Here is a 17395-nt window from a genome sequence, read left to right as displayed (position 1 = left end):
ATAGATTGAATAGAATATCATACCTGACAAATTAGCTATTGGAGCTATTTATAATATAGTTGACATAGGGAGTAATTCGACACCAACAAAATAATGAAATTCTTGAAACATGGATCATTATGCAATCTTTTAAAATTTGGTGTAGTTACACGTAGAATTTATATAGTATGAAAGGTACATATAATAATGAAATTCTTGAAACATGGATCATGATGTTTGTTTTTGTCCAATAAATAAATTCCTTGTTAGTCAAAAATTCACAAATTTTGTTGATATTAATAAAAAATCATATTTATTGACTTACTCCAAACTTATTGATGGTCAAACAAATTTTTCTGACCAAACTACCCTTATAAGGGTGAAAATGCACCTCGTACATGCATTAGCCATTGTGAAGATGTAAGAGTAATTTGATTGGCAAAAAACTTTGTTTCACTTGCAATAAATTAATAATAATTAAGTCAATTATATGTAAATATATATGAATTTTTAATTCACTTATTTATTACTAGTATGAACAAATATGGTGAAATTTTGACAACATGAAAATTTATTTAATGGATGAAAATAAATACGAAAGATACTAAATGTAATTTTTTAAATTATAAAGGACTGGTGTGTAATTACGACAAAATTAAAGAGAAATGAGTGAAATTATCCAAATATTTAGGTAATTTTATGGTGATCAATAAATTTTGGTGGACCCCATATAAAAGACAATTGTTATTTTACTAATTCAAAATTTTCTTTGTTATCTATTTTGGCCAATCATCAAATTTCAACATAAAGATTTTGTCTAAATCAAATGTAATTAGGTTTAAATAATCGCATAATATATTATTATTATTGTATATATTTACATAATTACAATATCATATATTAATCATATGATAATTATAACTTAATGTACTTATTATGCAATTAATTATTTTCATTTGGATGGAGTTTCCGAAATTAGAATTTCAATTCCCCATGTTTGTGCCATTTTAAGCAACTTGCTTCTCAGCTTATTGTACACTGATTTCCTCTTGTTCGTATTTATACACGACGTATTCTTAGGGTGTTTGAGGAAATTCATTATGAGTCCACCGCGTGGGAACAATAGTTTCTCAACTCATTATTGTCCGTTTATTGTCAATGTAATACCCTATTTTTGCGTAAGTTTAAGTAATGCCTCAAGAAACGTCCAGAACACTCCAAACAAAATACTTCTGCCTTCGAGAACAGTCCACACACAGTGAGACATAAGGTTCAAAAACCAATAATATTTCTTGGGTAAAATTGCAAAATAACCCGCAGTTATTTAGCACCAAACCTTCCCTCTTAGAGTAAAAGAATCATTCACTTTCTAAAGAAGAATCACAGGAACAACTGTGCCATTTATCAAGCAACACCACAAATTCAATAACTTATAGGCCTAATATCCTGGTTTCTGCAATACCAAAATCACATTACTAGGAAACTGTTATCACTCAAATATGTATGAAACTGTCCATAAGTACCTGAAGGCAGAAAATCAACAGAAACTTGGGCAGGTGAATAATTAGTTCTTTACCTGATAAACAGTAAGCCACATGTAAACACAAACATGAGTCAAACATCAGCTACAACATATATAACTGATTAATTGTTCCTGAGCAAAAGGACCATTCTCCCTCTTCCATGCGAGTATCCAAAAATCAAGGTGATGCTACAGAAACTACCATGTGATTCAAATGTGAAAATTATAGAGACCGCTATTAGCAGGAAGGAAATTAAAATGGTTAAACATACCAAAGTCAGGGTTCAAAACTACAATATTTTTAGTGGTCGCTGGCAACCAATTCAAGAATTGGCTACCAGATCATAACCACCCAAGGCATTTACCATATTTTATAAATCCTCCACTCATGTTCTCTCACTATATCCCCTCTAGAAAAGTAAATCAATCCAAGACCACTCTTGCTAACGAGATATATTGAAAGGAAAAAAGAAGAGGGACAATGCACTCTCTCCTGTCCTGTTTTTGCTCTTCATTTCAATAAATACTCTTTCATATCAGGTAAACAAAAATAAGAATACACATCTATGCAAGCACACAAAAATGTTACAAAGGACATAAATATATCATAAAGACAAACAATACCCGTAATGGTGACATCCTGCACGAGAAAAAGGATTGTGAAGATGAAAATGAAGACTTAGAAATTAAAGGAGAATGGCAAATGCAACAAGACGCAGATGACATTCGTTGGCGCAAAAGATAAAAGCAACACCTCGCTTCTTTTATATTCAAAATGAAACTAAAACATATTCTACCGTGACACATACACACACACGCACCACACACACACACCCCACACGCGTGGACACACCCCACACACACATGCCCCACACGCACACACACACACACACACACACACACTCACCCCCCACAAACACACACATACACAAACACAGCCCACACACCTCATACACACACACACACATTCCACATGCATACACACACACACACACATAAATAAAAAGATGCATAGACAAGAAAATAGAAATGTCGGAACAATAAGGGGGCATCATTCAACAAAACTTCTCAAGTTTGTGGTCAATAAAATTGAAAAAGAAATGCAGTAGCTGATTAGAACATATAAAAATATATTCCTTGACACCATGATCTCAACAGAAACCTGCTACACTAGATCATGATTTTCAGAGAAGTTGATCCAGAAACTGGATAATATTAATCACAAAATCATTGCCCTAATACAATTACATAAATAAAACACACTGGGAAATGCTAAAACCTTCTTTGCTCCAATAATAACACTGGGTTCAAAAGAGCAGCAATAGTTAAGCTCTTCTTGATGCCCACAGGCAGGCTTCCCCCAAAGCATCGAATAGCAACCAACAAGTAAAACAACTTTAAACTCAATAAAATTCCAAAGCATTACTATAATATTTCAACTAACAGGACCGATCACATATCGGAATCACACATAGCATACTCAGTAAATATCATAATTCTTACAACCAGAAGAATGAAGCAATTAAAATGATACATTACATCAAACTGAAAAATAGCAAATGCACCAAACTAATGCATTGTCCACTAAGCTAAAGTGGGTTTCATCAAGAAGATCATCAACCAACAGATTAAAGATTGAATAGGGCACACTTAGCAGCAGTTTAGAGGAACCTTAAAAGCACAAGACATATCACCTACTTTAGAAGCTAGTCCTCTTCATGGCGATGTTTCCTGCTCTTCTTCTCAGACCGCTTCTTGCCCCTACCCACTCGTGAATCATCTAAAGCACTGACGTCAGAAACAGAGTCTGAATCTGCTTTCCTGCTCCTCCTTTTATGCCGCAGATCAGCAGAATCATTAGAAGAATCATCATCTGAATGATGGTGACTCCTCCTCCTCCTCTTCTCCCTCCTACACTTCCTCTTTCTTCACATGCGCTTCAATTCTTGCAATTTATACCTGCAATTTACCTGATTCAGAAAAAGTGTTTTCAATTCCTTAAAAAGAAAAATAGAAAAGAAATAGAAAAGTACCTTCAAGATAATTCAACTACCCATACTGCTCAAAAGCAACATGAGATCAGAGAGTAAACCAAAATCGAAAATGCTATGAATACGTGGGATGGTTAACAGAAAGCAATTAGCACTGGGTTACCTTTGTATTTACGAAGGCATTTCAGCAAAAGCCCAAGCGACAAGAAACATAAATCACACAACATGCCTCAACCTTTAACAAAGTTAGCATAAAAACTTATAATGGAAAAAGTTAAAGCTAGTGTCTCCTTCCAGTAAAGGAATCATTCACTTTCTAAAGAAGAGCCACAGGAACAGCTGTGCCATTTATCAAGCAACACCACAGATTCAACAACTTATACGCCTAATATCCTGGTTTCTGCAATACCAAAACCACATTACGAGGAAACTGTTACCGCTCAAATATGTATGAAACTGTCCATAACTACTTCAAGGCAGAAAAATAATAGAAACTTGGGCAGGTGAATGATTAGTTCTTTACCTGATAAACAATAAGCCACATGTAAACACAAGCATGAGTGAAGCTTCAGCAGCATATACAACTGATTAATTGTTCCTGAGCAAAAGGACCATTTTCCCTCTTCCATGCGAGTATCCAAAAATCAAGGTGATGCTACAGAAACTACCATGTGATTCAAGTATGAAAATTATAGAGACCGCTATTAGAAGGAAGGAAATCAAAATGGCTAAACACACCAAAGTAAGGGTTCAAAACTACAACATTTTGTAGTGGTCGCTGGCAACCAATTCAAGAATTGGTTATCAAATCATGACCACCCGAGGCATTTATCAGATTTTATCAATCCTCCACTCATGTTCTCTCACTATATCCCCTCTAGTAAAGTAAATCAGTCCAAGACCACTCTTGCTAACGAGATATATTGAAAGGAAAAAAGAAGAGGGACAATGCACTCTCTCCTGTCCTGTTATTGCTCTTCATTTCAATAAATACTCTTTCATATCAGGTAAACAAAAATGAGAATACACATCTATGCAAGTACACAAAAATGTTATAAAGGACATAAATATATCACAAAGACAAATAATACTCGTAACGAGCATAAAATGTTGCGAAACTATGGTGACATACTGCACGAGAAAAAGGGTTGTGAAGTTAGAAATGAAAACTTAGAAATTGAAGAAGAATGACAAATATAACAAGACGGAGATGACATTCGTTGGCGCAGAAGATAATAGAAGTAAAACAACACCTCACTTCTTCTATTTCAAAATGAAAGTAAAACATGTTATACCGTGACACACACCCACACACACCCACACACCCCCCACGCACACGCACACACACACACACACCCCACACGCGCGCACACACACACACACATGCCCAACATGCACACACACACACACACTCACCCACCCACAAACACACACATACACACACACCCCACACACCCCATACACACACACACACACACCTAAAAAAAAAGATGCACATACAAGAAAATAGAAATGTCAGAACAATGAGGGGGCATCATTCAGCAAAACTTCTCAAGTTTGTGGTCACTAAAATTGAAAAAGAAATGTAGTAGCTCATTAGAACATATAAAAATATATTCCTTGACACCATGATCTCAACAGAAACCTGCTACACTAGATCATGATTTTCAGAGAAGTTGATCCAGAAACTGGATAATATTAATCACAAAATCATTGTCCTAATACAATTACATAAATAAAACACACTGGAAAATGCTAAAACCTTCTTTGCTCCAATAATAACACTGGGTTCAAAAGAGCAGCAATAGTTAAGCTCTTCTTGATGTCAACAGGCAGGTTTCCCCAAAAGCATCGAATAGCAACCAACAAGTAAAACAACTTTATACTCAATAATATTCCAAAGTATTACTGTAATATTTCAACTAACAGGATCGATCACATGTCAGAATCACACATAGCATACTCAGTAAATATCAGAATTCTGACAACCAGAAGAATGAAGCAATTAAAATGATACATTACAAGAAACTGAAAAACAACAAATGCACCAAACTAATGTATTGTGCACTAAGCTAAAGTGGGTTTCATCAAGAAGCTCATCAACCACCAGATTAAAGATTGAATAGGGCACACTTAGCAGCAGTTTAGAGGAACCTTAAAAGCACAAGACATATCACCTACTTTAGAAGCTAGTCCTCTTCATGGCGATGTTTCCTGCTCTTCTTCTCAGACCGCTTCTTGCCCCTACCCACTCGCGAATCATCTAAAGCACTGACGTCGGAATCAGACTCTGAATCTGCCTTCCTGCTCCTCCTTTTATGCCGCAGATCAGCAGAATCATTAGAAGAATCATCATCTGAATGATGGTGACTCTTCCTCCTCCTCTTCTCCTTCCTACACTTCCTCTTTCTTCGCATTCGCTTCAATTCTTACAATTTATACCTGCAATTTACCTGATTCAGAAAAGTGTCTTCAATTCCTTAAAAAGAAAAACAAATAGAAATAGAAATGTACCTTCAAGGTAATCCATCTATCAATACTGCTCAAAAGCAACATGAAATCAGAAAGTAAACCAAAATCGAAAATGTTATGAATACATGGGATGGTTAACAGAAAGCAATTAGCACTGGATTACCTTTGTATTTACTAAGGCATTTCAGCAAAACCCAAGCGACTAGAAACATAAATCACATAAGACGCCTCAACGTTTAACAAAGTTAGCATAAAAATTTGTAAGGGAAAAAGTTAAAGCTAGTGTCTCCTTCTAGTAAAGAATCATTCAATTTCTAAAGAAGAGCCACAGGAACAGCTGTGCCATTTATCAAGCAACATTATAGATTCAACAACTTATAGGCCTAATATCATGGTTTCTGCAATACCAAAATCACATTACTAGGAAACTATTACCACTCAAATATGTATGAAACTGTCCATAAGTACCTGAAGGCAGAAAATCAACAGAAACTTGGGCAGGTGAATGATTAGTTCTTTACCTGATAAACAGTAAGCCACATGTAAACACAAGCATGAGTGAAGCTTCAGCAGCATATACAACTGATTAATTGTTCCTGAGCAAAAGGACCATTCTCCCTCTTCCATGCGAGTACCCAAAAATCAAGGTGATGCTACAGAAACTACCATGTGATTCAAGGGTGAAAATTATAGAGACCGCTATTAGAATAAAGGAAATCAAAATGGCTAAACACACCAAAGTCAGGGTTCAAAACTACAACATTTTGTAGCGGTCGCTGACAATCAATTCAAGAATTGGTTAGCAGATCATAACCACCCAAGGCATTTATCAGATTTTATCAATCCTCCACTCATGTTCTCTCACTATATCCCCGCTAGTAAAGTAAATCAATCCAAGACCACTCTTGCTAACGAGAAATATTGAAAGAAAAAAAAGAAGAGGGACAATGCACTCTCTCCTGTCCTGTTATTGTTCTTCATTTCAATAAATACTCTTTCATATCAGGTAAACAAAAATGAGAATATACATCTATGCAAGCACACAAAAATGTTACAAATGACATAAATATCTCACAAAGACAAACAATACCCGTAATGAGCATAAAATATTGCGAAACTATGGTGACATACTGCACGAGAAAAAGGATTGTGAAGTTAGAAATGTAGACTTAGAAATTGAAGGAGAATGACAAATGTAACAAGACGCGGATGGCATTCGTTGGCGCAAAAGATAAAAGCAACACCTCACTTCTTCTATGTTCAAAATTTAAGTAAAACATGTTCTAGCATGACACACACACACACCCCGCACACACACACCCCCCCCCCCACAGACACACACATCCACACACCCTATTCACACACACACACCCCAGACGCACGCACACACACACACACTACACACTCCACACGCACACACACAAACACACCCTCCCCCCACACACACAAAAAGAGGCACAGACAAGAAAATAGAAAAGTTGGAACAAGGAGAGGGCATCATTCAACAAAACTTCTCAAGTTTGTGGTTGATAAAATTGAAAAAGAAATGCAGTAGCTGATTAAAACATATAAAAATATATTCCTTGACATCATGATCTCAACAGAAACCTGCTACACCAGATCATGATGTTCAGAGAGGTTGATCCAGAAATTGGATAATATTAATCACAAAATCATTGCCCTAATATAATTACATAAATAAAACATACTGGGAAATGCAAAACCTTCTTTGCTCCAATAATAGCACTGAGTTCAAAAGAGCAGCAATAGTTAAACTCTTCTTGATGCCACAGGTAGGCTTCCCCCAAAGCATCAAATAGAAACCAACAAGTAAAACAACTTTAAACTCAATAAAATTCCAAAGCATTACTGCAATATTTCAACTAACAGAACCGATCACATGTCGGAATCATATATAGCATACTCAGTAAATATCAGAATTCTTACAACCAAAAGAATGAAGCAATTAAAATGATACATTACATCAAACTGAAAAACTTCAAATGCACCAAACTAATGCATTGTCCACTAAACTAAAGTGGGTTTCATCAAGAAGTTCATCAACCACCAGATTAAAGACTGAATAGGGCATAGTTAGAAGCAGTTTAGAGGAACCTTAAAAGCACAAGACATATCACCTACTGTAGAAGCTAGTCCTCTTCATGGCGATGTTTCCTACTCTTCTTCTTAGACCGCTTCTTGCCCCTACCTACACGCGAATCATCTAAAGTAATAACATCGGAATCAGAGTCTGCATCTGCCTTCCTGCTCCTCGTTTTATGCCGCAGATCAGCAGAATCATCAGAAGAATCGTCATCTGAATGATGGTGACTCCTCCTCCTCCTCCTCTTCTCCTTCCTACATTTCCTCCTTCTTCGTATGCGCTTCAATTCTTGCAATTTATACCTGCAATTTACCTAATTCAGAAAAGGGCCTTCCATTCATTAAAAAGAAAAACAAATTGAAAGTAAACTAATTCAAGAATTGGTAATCAGATGATAACCACCCAAGACATTTATCAGATTTTATCAATCCTCCACTCATGTTCTCTCACTATATCCCCTCTAGTAAAGTAAATCAATAGACCACTCTTGCTAAAGAGATATATTGAAAGGGAAAAAAAAGAGGGACAATGCACTCTCTCCTGTCCTATTATTGCTCTTCATTTCAATAAATACTCTTTCATATCAGGTAAACAAAAATGAGAATACACATTTATGCAAGCACACAAAAATATTACAAAGGACATAAATAGACCACAAAGACAAACAATACCTGTAATGAGCATAAAATGTTTCGAAACTATGGTGACATCCTGCACGAGAAAAAGGGTTGTGAAGATAGAAATGAAGACTTAGAAATTGAAAGAGAATGGCAAATGTAACAAGACGGAGATGGGATTCGTTGGCGCAGAAGATAAAAGCAACACCTCACTTCTTCTATATTCAAAATGGAAGTAAAACATGTTCTACCGTGACATACACACACACACACACACCCACACACCCCACACGCACACACACACACACACACACAACACACCCCACACGCACCCACACGCACACACACCCCACAGACACACAAACTCACACACACACACACACACAAAAAGAATCACAAACAAGAAAATGGAAAGTAAATCAATCCAAGATCACTCTTACTAATGAGATATATTGAAAGGAAAAAAAAAGAGGGACAATGCACTCTCTCCTGTCCTGCTATTGCTCTTCATTTCAATAAATACTCTTTCATATCAGGTAAACGAAAATGAGAATACACATCTATGCAAGCACACAAAAATATTACAAAGGACATAAATAGACCATAAACACAAACAATACCCGTAATGAGCATAAAATATTTCGAAACTATGGTGACATCCTGCACGAGAAAAAGGATTGTGAAGATAGAAATGAAGACATAGAGATTGAAGCAGAATGACAAATGTAATAAGACACAAATGGCATTCGTTGGCGCAGAAAATAAAAGCAACAACTTACTTCTTCTATGTTCAAAATGGAAGTAAAACATGTTCTACCGTGACACACACACACCCCATACACACACACACACACATACACACTCCCCATAGACACACACACCCCCCCCCCCACACACACACCCAGACACCCCATACACACACACACCCCAGAGACACACACACACAAAAGAAAAAGACCCACATACAAGGAAATGGAAAAGACAGAAGAAGGAGAATGCATCATTCAGCAAAACTTCTCAAGTTTGTGGTTGATAAAATTGAAAAAAAAATGCAGTAGCTGATTAGAATATATTTTTATATTCTTTGACATCATAATCTCAACAGAAACCTGCTACACCAGATCATGATTTTTAGAGAAGTTGATCTAGAAACTGAATAATATTAATCACAAAATCATTGCCCTAATATAATTACATAAATAAAACACACTGAAAAATGCTAAAACCTTCTTTGCTCCAATAATAGCACTGGGTTCAAAACAGGAGCAATAGTTAAGCTCTTCTTGATGCCCACACACACACACACACACGGAAAGGGGAGCTTTCAGCAAAACTTCTCAAGTTTATGGTCGATAAAATTGAAAAAGAAATGCAGTAGCTGATTAGAACATATAAAAATATATATCTTCATGATCTCAACAGAAACCTATTACACTAGATCATGAGTTTCAGAGAGGTTGATCCAGAAATTGGATAATATTAATCACAAAATCATTGCCCTAATACAATTACATAAATAAAACACACTGGAAAATGCTAAAATCTTCTTTGCTCCAATAATAGCACTGGGTTCAAAAGAGGAGCAATAGTTAAGCTCTTCTTGATGCCCACACCCACACACACACAAACACACAAAATGTGACGCCCCAAATATTATAATACATAATTGGGGGATTAATTGGTAAATTTTTATGAAATTTAGTTAATTAGTAAATAAATTATGTTCCATAATTGGAATATAATAAAACTTGAACGGATTAAATTGGAGTTCGTTATAATATTTTGGGACAATTTATATTAATTAAAGAAATTTAGGAGGGACGTGATGGATATTTTAAGAAAACTCTTATTAAATTAATAAAATAATAATATGATATATATATATGTAAATGATATGTATATATATATATAAGAAAGATAAAAGAAAAGAAAAAAAAAAGAGGAAGGAAAAGGTTTGGGGGGGGCCCTCACCCACCGCCCCACCCCATACATATATATATATATATATATGTGAGCCAATTATCACAATATCACATTTATAAATTTGCAATTTCCTTCTCTGTTCGGCGATTCCCAGCGGGAGTAAGTTTTATTTTAATTTCTATTAATTTATATAATTATATTATTTATTTAGTTCATTTATTAAATGTTAATTATATTGAGCGGTGTATTATCTAACCGGAATATTTTATGAGTTTGGCTATTTAAAATAGTGTCGAGTTAAATATCATAATTGCTATAAAAATAATATAGTTGGGTAATTAAAATATTAGATTTGTTAGATTTAATTATTACTATAGGTAATTTACACAATTCCTCGGAATGATTAATGAAATATGTAATTCTATGTATTGTTGCTTAATTAAATTATATAGCAATGATAAATTGGTAGAAAATTCATAGAAATGATTTGAATATTATATTTAAGAAATATTATGTTAATAAAGAGGAAAAATGAAGATTTGTATTTCGATAGAAATGGAATATTAAAGAATTATTAGAAATTGTACAAATGATATTCAATATTATATTTAAAAGAAATTACAATATTCTTGATATATTAATTGTGTGTTGTATAACTCATTATAGGATATGGAGGTAAAGTGAAAAGACCGAACCACTACCTATTGAATAGATAAAGGCGTTGTAAGGTCGAGGTAAGTAAATAATTAGTATTATCTATATATGTATCTACAATTGTGATTTTACCGTTATCTGAATTTGTGGTTCATGCTGGCATGGATTTATCTGAAAGTATATGAGTGAGAAATGATTTGATTGATTGCCGATATTGTGAATGTAGAATGAGGAAATGCGTTGAAATATTTTGTTTGTTGTTTGATGTGTTGTGGATGTATGAAAATGAGAATATATAGATATATTGTTTTACGTTACTAGTTGCTTACAAGAATGGTGATATGTGGAAATGAGAGAGTAGTGAAAATTGAATATAATTGTGGTGTGAATATCCCTTGATATGTTGAAAAGCCTATAAGGCAATATGAAAAGTGCTATGTGCGAAAAGAAAGTGTTATGTGCGAAAAGAAAATGCTATGTGCGAAATGAAACAGCTATGTGCGAAAAGAAAATGCTATGTGCGAAATGAGATTGATGAGCCGGCTGTCAAGGGGATTCACTTAAATTTATATAACGGTGAGATTGAGTTGGCTGGAAAAATACAATATCACCTTCTGGTAAGCAAACTAGGAAAAGTGGAGTTTGATTGATTGTCTTGTTATGAGATAGTCATTTGGTGTAATAAAGTTGATTATGTTGGAATTAAATTGACTGTATTCCATGCGTGTTGCTTGTTCCTCTTGTTTGGGCTGTGTTTGATATGCATATATAGATAGGGCTGGTTATTTACTTACTGAGTGGCAGGCTCATTTCCCTGCTGACATTTTCTTTCAGGAATAGACTTTGAGGTGTCTGATTGTTGAAGATTAGGTCTACGTGCTATACTCAAGCAGGTCGGGCCAGTATGCTGTTTTCTCATCTTGTCAGTTAGAGTACAAAACACATTTTATTGTATAAAGAGAACGTAGGCGTAGAGATTCACTGTGGCGGATTACTTGTGGTGTGTGATATGTATATTTATATATAATGTTGTGGGTTGACAATGCCTATTATGACGTGCTGGGATTACGTATGCAAACTGGTTAGATGGTTATATGCAAATGTATAGATATGAACACAGGGATTACTATAAGTATGACGTTTAGGGTAGATATAGCTCTTGTAGCGGAGGGGGTCCTACACAAAAAAGACGCACAGACAAGGAAATGGAAAAGCCGGAACAAGGAAAGGGCATCATTCAGCAAAACTTCTCAAGTTTGTGGTCGATAAAATTGAAAAAGAAATGCAGTGGTTGATTAGAACATATAAAAATATATTCCTCGACATCATGATCTCAACAGAAACCTGCTACACCAGATCATGATTTTTTAGAGAGGTTGATCCAGAAACTGGATAATATTAATCCCAAAATCATTGCCCTAATACAATTACATAAATAAAACACACTGGGAAATGCTAAAACTTTCTTTGCTCCAATAATAGCACTGGGTTCAAAAGAGCAGCAATAGTTAAGCTCTTCTTGATGCCCACAGGCAGGCTTCCCTCAAAGCATCGAATAGCAACCAACAAGTAAAACAACTTTAAACTTAATAAAATTCCAAAGCATAACTGCAATATTTCAACTAACAAGACCGATCACATATCGGAATCACACATAGCATACTCAGTAAATATCAAAATTCTTACAACCAGAAAGACAAAGCAATTAAAATGATACATTACATCAAACTGAAAAACAGCAAATGCACCAAGCTAATGCATTGTCTACTAAGCTAAAATGAGTTTCATCAAGAAGCTCATCAACCACCAGATTAAAGATTAAATAGAGCACACTTAGCAGCAGTTTAGAGGAACCTCAAAAGCACAAGACATATCACCCACTGTAGAAGCTAGTCCTCTTCATGGCGATGTTTCCTACTCTTCTTCTCAGACCGCTTCTTGCCCCTACCCACTCGTGAATCATCTAAAGCACTAATGTCGGAATCAGAGTTTGAATATGTTTTCCTACTCCTCCTTTCATGCCGCAGATCAGCAAAATCATCAGAAGAATCATCATCTGGATGATGGTGACTCCTCCTCCTCCTCCTCTTCTCCTTCCTACTCTTCCTCTTTTTTCGCTTGTGCTTCAATTCCTGCAATTTATACCTGCAATTTACCTAATTCAGAAAAGTGTCTTCAATTCTTTTAAAAGTAAAACAAAAAAGAAATAGAAAAGTACCTTCAAGGTAATCCAACTACCCGTACTGCTCAAAACCAACATGAGATCAGAAAGTAAACCAAAATTCAAAATGCTATGAATACATAGGATGATTAACAAAAAAGCAATTAGCACTGGGCTAGCTTCGATCAAACGGCGGACAAACTTATATGATAATTATATATTATTTGGAGTTTTGATAATTGCCCACATTGACATATTATTGTACAATAATTAGATATTAATTAATAATATTTCATAGAATTTTCTAATTTCACAGAAATGGGCAATCAAAACGTCGTTATGTAGTCAACCCCAGATAGGGCTGGCATGTCTTATTTATGTACATGATCTAACAATTGTGAACATTACAAACATATCTTCTAAACATTATTGCTGTTATTTACATGAAAGTTGAAACGATTCATAGCTCATGATTTCAATCATTCTTGTTTCAGTGTGTTCCCAATGTCGATCACAAACCGATACCTCACATCTCCTTTCTCCAGCCGCTCCATCGCCTCGTTCACATCATTCATCGATATGACCTCCACGTTCGGCAACACATTGTGCTCCGCCGCAAAATCAATCATCTCCTGCGTCTCTTTCAGCCCCCCGATCATGCTCCCCCCCACCGTCCTCCGCCCCATAATTATCGAAAGCACCGGCAGCTCAAGCGGCTTCGTGGGCGCCCCCACCATGACCATCTTCCCGTGCGGCTTCAACAAGCTTAACAACGGCTCGATTGGATGATGTGCAGGAACCGTGTCAATAATCCCGTCTAAACTCCCAGTAGCCGCCTGCATTTCCTCCGGCTCGTGGCTAACCACAAATGCGTCCGCGCCAATGGTTTCGATGGCTTCCTTTTTCTTGCCGACGGAGGTGCTAATCACCGTTACCTTTGATCCAAAGGCCTTTGCGAATTTAACAGCGACGTGACCCAACCCCCCGAGCCCGACAACTCCGATGTGGAGGCCCGGCTTGTCGAAGCCGTAGTATCTCAAGGCGCTGTACGTGGTGGTGCCGGCACAGAGTAGAGGAGCACCGACATGAGGAGGCAAATTTTCCGGCCAGCGGATGATGAAGTGCTCGTCCGCCACCATGATGTTGGAGTAACCACCGTAAGTGATGGTGCCGTCGGTGTCGATGCTGTTGTAAGTGAGGATCTGTCAAGGAGTGACATAGTCAATTTAGATAAAATAGCACGATTGCAAAATATAAGAAAATTGAGATTTAAAAGAAAATAAACAGATAACATGTCAAATTAGAAGAAAAATGAATTTAATATTCTCTAAATCGAGCTAATTTCAAAAATATATTTGAAAAACTGTTATAATAATTTTTTAAAATTTTAATAATTTATATACGAAATTATAATTTAATTAGATAATGTACCACTTATATGCAATTTTTTTACCAAATTAATTGAAAAATAACAAAAATTATTAAAATTTTAAAATTACAAACTTTAATTCATATAGAACCAAAAATTAATTTTTTTCTAAAATTATAGGATTAAAAGTGAATTATTTTGGGGTAAAAGAAGCTAATGGTACGTACCAGCTGAGGACAATAATTCTCGAGATTGTTAACACATTGATCACATTCTCTGCAGGACCCGACTAAGCATCCAACGCCCACTTTGTCGCCCACCTTGACTTTCCGGACCTTGGATCCGACCCGGGTGACCACTCCGACAATTTCATGCCCGGGCACAAGCGGGTACTTAGAGATGCCCCAGTCGTTTTTCACTGCGTGAAGATCCGAATGGCAAATCCCGCAATATAAAACCTTGATTTGGACGTCGTGTTCCCGGGTGGCCCGTCTGGAGAACTTGAACGGAGATAGAACCCCAGAGGGATCTCTCGCCGCCCACCCGAACGCGTTCGCCGTCCGGTGCTCCATTACTGCCACTTCACAAATCGGCCTTTTCCTGTTTTTTGCCATAAGTAGAAGTGATGAAAGAAGAGTTAAAATCAGTGTGTATATTTTGCGAGCACAAGGTAGAATGAAGTCCGAGATTAGCGACATCGTTGTCTGAGGAAGGAAAATTCGACGGCTGAAACGGTGTTTTTGGAGGGGAAACAAGAAGTGTACGGATGAGACGAAAATGAGGGGATTTTTGTTTGAGTTTATTGATGTTGATTCTGGTTTAACTTGGTAAACATTTTTCTTACGTGTTGGAGATACTAAGAACTAATTCCGGTGGTAATGACTCTTACTTGTTCCCCTGCTCACCACTTTCTAAAGAAATGAATAATTCTTAGAAGCCTTGGGACCCCGGTACATGTGGGATTCCTATAGCACGTGGGACTAAAAATATAATTTTTCTTTCAATTTTGAATTGAATTTTTTATAATAATTGATAGAAATAATGTCATTTACTCTATTCTAAAGAAAATTATCTCAATCAAATTTATTCTAACTTATTTTTTCCTCAATGAGATGAGATTAGATGACATCACAGTAAGTTTTCTAAATTGGAGTGAGGTATTATTAGGGTTGGCACCGGGCAGTTTTGGGTGGATTCAGGACCCGTTCCTTTAATTTTGGGAAGGATCTGGGACTTGTCGTGTCCCAATTATTTTAAAGCCCCGTCCTGGTTCGGTACAAATTCCGTCGGGGCGGATCTAATTTGGTAGGCCTAGTTATTTTTATTTTTATTTATTTTATTATATATTTTTATAAAGAAAAAAATTACGATATCAATTATAAATAAAATTGTCCACGGCCTAACTCAAATAATCAAGTTCAAAAAATAAATTTTTAAGTACAAATAAAATTATTCATAGCAAAACAATCCAAACAATTTATAACAATTATACCTTACTAGCAACTCCATATTCTTCTTCTTTAAATGTTGTGGATAATTTTTTATTTCATCAATTATTGAACAAATATCTAATAATAAATAAATAAAATAATATAATATTTTGTTAGTATTTATTCTACCAAAATAAAGTAAAATAATATATAAACATATTAAATCAATATAACGGGGCGGGTCCTTAAAAACTCGGGACCAAATCAAGATCCGGCCGGGTCCTAGTTCTTAGGACCCAATACCCACGCTGCTTTTAACTTTTGGACCTAAAACCCGCCCCATTAGCAGAGGGTTCTGTCGGGTTCAGCTTTAATTATCATCTCTAGGTATTATCGGTCGAGTTCTACTGAATCTGTTGGATTTGAGTTTGAAATGACAGGTTTTATTGAGTTTGAATTTGAAATGGGTCCAAATTATCTGTGATTCAACAAGGAAAAACTTTAATCTTTTCTCATTCGTTCAATATTTCTAATCTTGATTAATTAAAACTAATATTTAAATTTTGATTTTTTTGATTATTCATAAAAGTGTTTAGAGGAAAAATCGTTCATTGAAATAATAACCCTCATTTAAAACGTATTGATGTATCAATCAAATTAAATGTTCTCATCAGAATAAATAAGTAATTTTTGTTGGCATTGGACCCAATTCTAATGGACCTAACCAAATCCATTTTGGACCTACATACATAGACTTGTTTTGCACCCAATTCGTACCACCAAATTGAATTGATTTAAATTGGACCTAAATTCAATTCAATCCACCCATTTGCCATCTAGACCGAGATAAAAGGAGAAAAGAATAATAATCTTTTATTTGTTAAATTTTTTTATATTTGGTAAAGTTAAGATAAAAAAAATTATATTGTCCCCTTTTGAGATAAATGTAACTATACAATTTCTTTTTTCTTTTTACAGTCGCGAAATTTTACATAAACACCTCATAAGGTAAATTAAACCAACGCCTTTATGGGTTTACTTCTAATTTTATAAGAATAATGGGTGTTTGTGTAATTAAATATAATCTCGATGAATGCTGATATAATATACCCATTACAAAAATGGTTTCAATTTAAGGATTGACTTAATGATAAATTAGTATAAAAAGTTTTC

At 35.4% G+C, this 17395-nt stretch overlaps 1 protein-coding gene and 1 long non-coding RNA gene across 2 annotated transcripts; one reads left to right on the top strand and one right to left on the bottom strand.

The window, feature by feature from the left end:
* Positions 1-10719: 10719 nt before the first annotated feature.
* Positions 10720-12292, top strand: LOC148787499 (uncharacterized). Its single transcript, XR_016066504.1, has 3 exons — positions 10720-10767; positions 11275-11342; positions 12097-12292. It is a non-coding gene; the product is annotated as an uncharacterized LOC148787499 (long non-coding RNA).
* A 1400-nt stretch (positions 12293-13692) lies between these two features.
* Positions 13693-15687, bottom strand: LOC105165971 (cinnamyl alcohol dehydrogenase 2). Its single transcript, XM_011085136.3, has 2 exons — positions 15020-15687; positions 13693-14625 (listed from the first exon to the last, which is right to left on the bottom strand). Exons 1-2 carry the CDS (start codon positions 15488-15490, stop codon positions 13903-13905), a joined length of 1194 nt encoding a protein of 397 aa, XP_011083438.1. The 5' UTR covers positions 15491-15687; the 3' UTR covers positions 13693-13902.
* Between the last annotated feature and the right edge of the window lie 1708 nt (positions 15688-17395).

This window comes from Sesamum indicum, linkage group LG7 (genome assembly GCF_026168435.1).
Source record: "Sesamum indicum cultivar Baizhima isolate 11 linkage group LG7, ASM2616843v1, whole genome shotgun sequence".
Taxonomy (NCBI): Eukaryota; Viridiplantae; Streptophyta; class Magnoliopsida; order Lamiales; family Pedaliaceae; genus Sesamum; species Sesamum indicum.
Note: the sequence above shows the minus strand (reverse complement) of the source record. Positions and strands in the feature narration are given on the sequence as shown.

Excerpts from the sequence above, each read along its gene's own strand:
- LOC105165971 (XM_011085136.3), bottom strand. The coding sequence starts at position 15,490 with ATGTCGCTAATCTCGGACTTCATTCTACCTTGTGCTCGCAAAATATAC. Across the intron at positions 14,626-15,019 it reads AGAATTATTGTCCTCAGCTG|ATCCTCACTTACAACAGCAT; the intron begins GTACGTACCATT and ends ACTCCTTGACAG.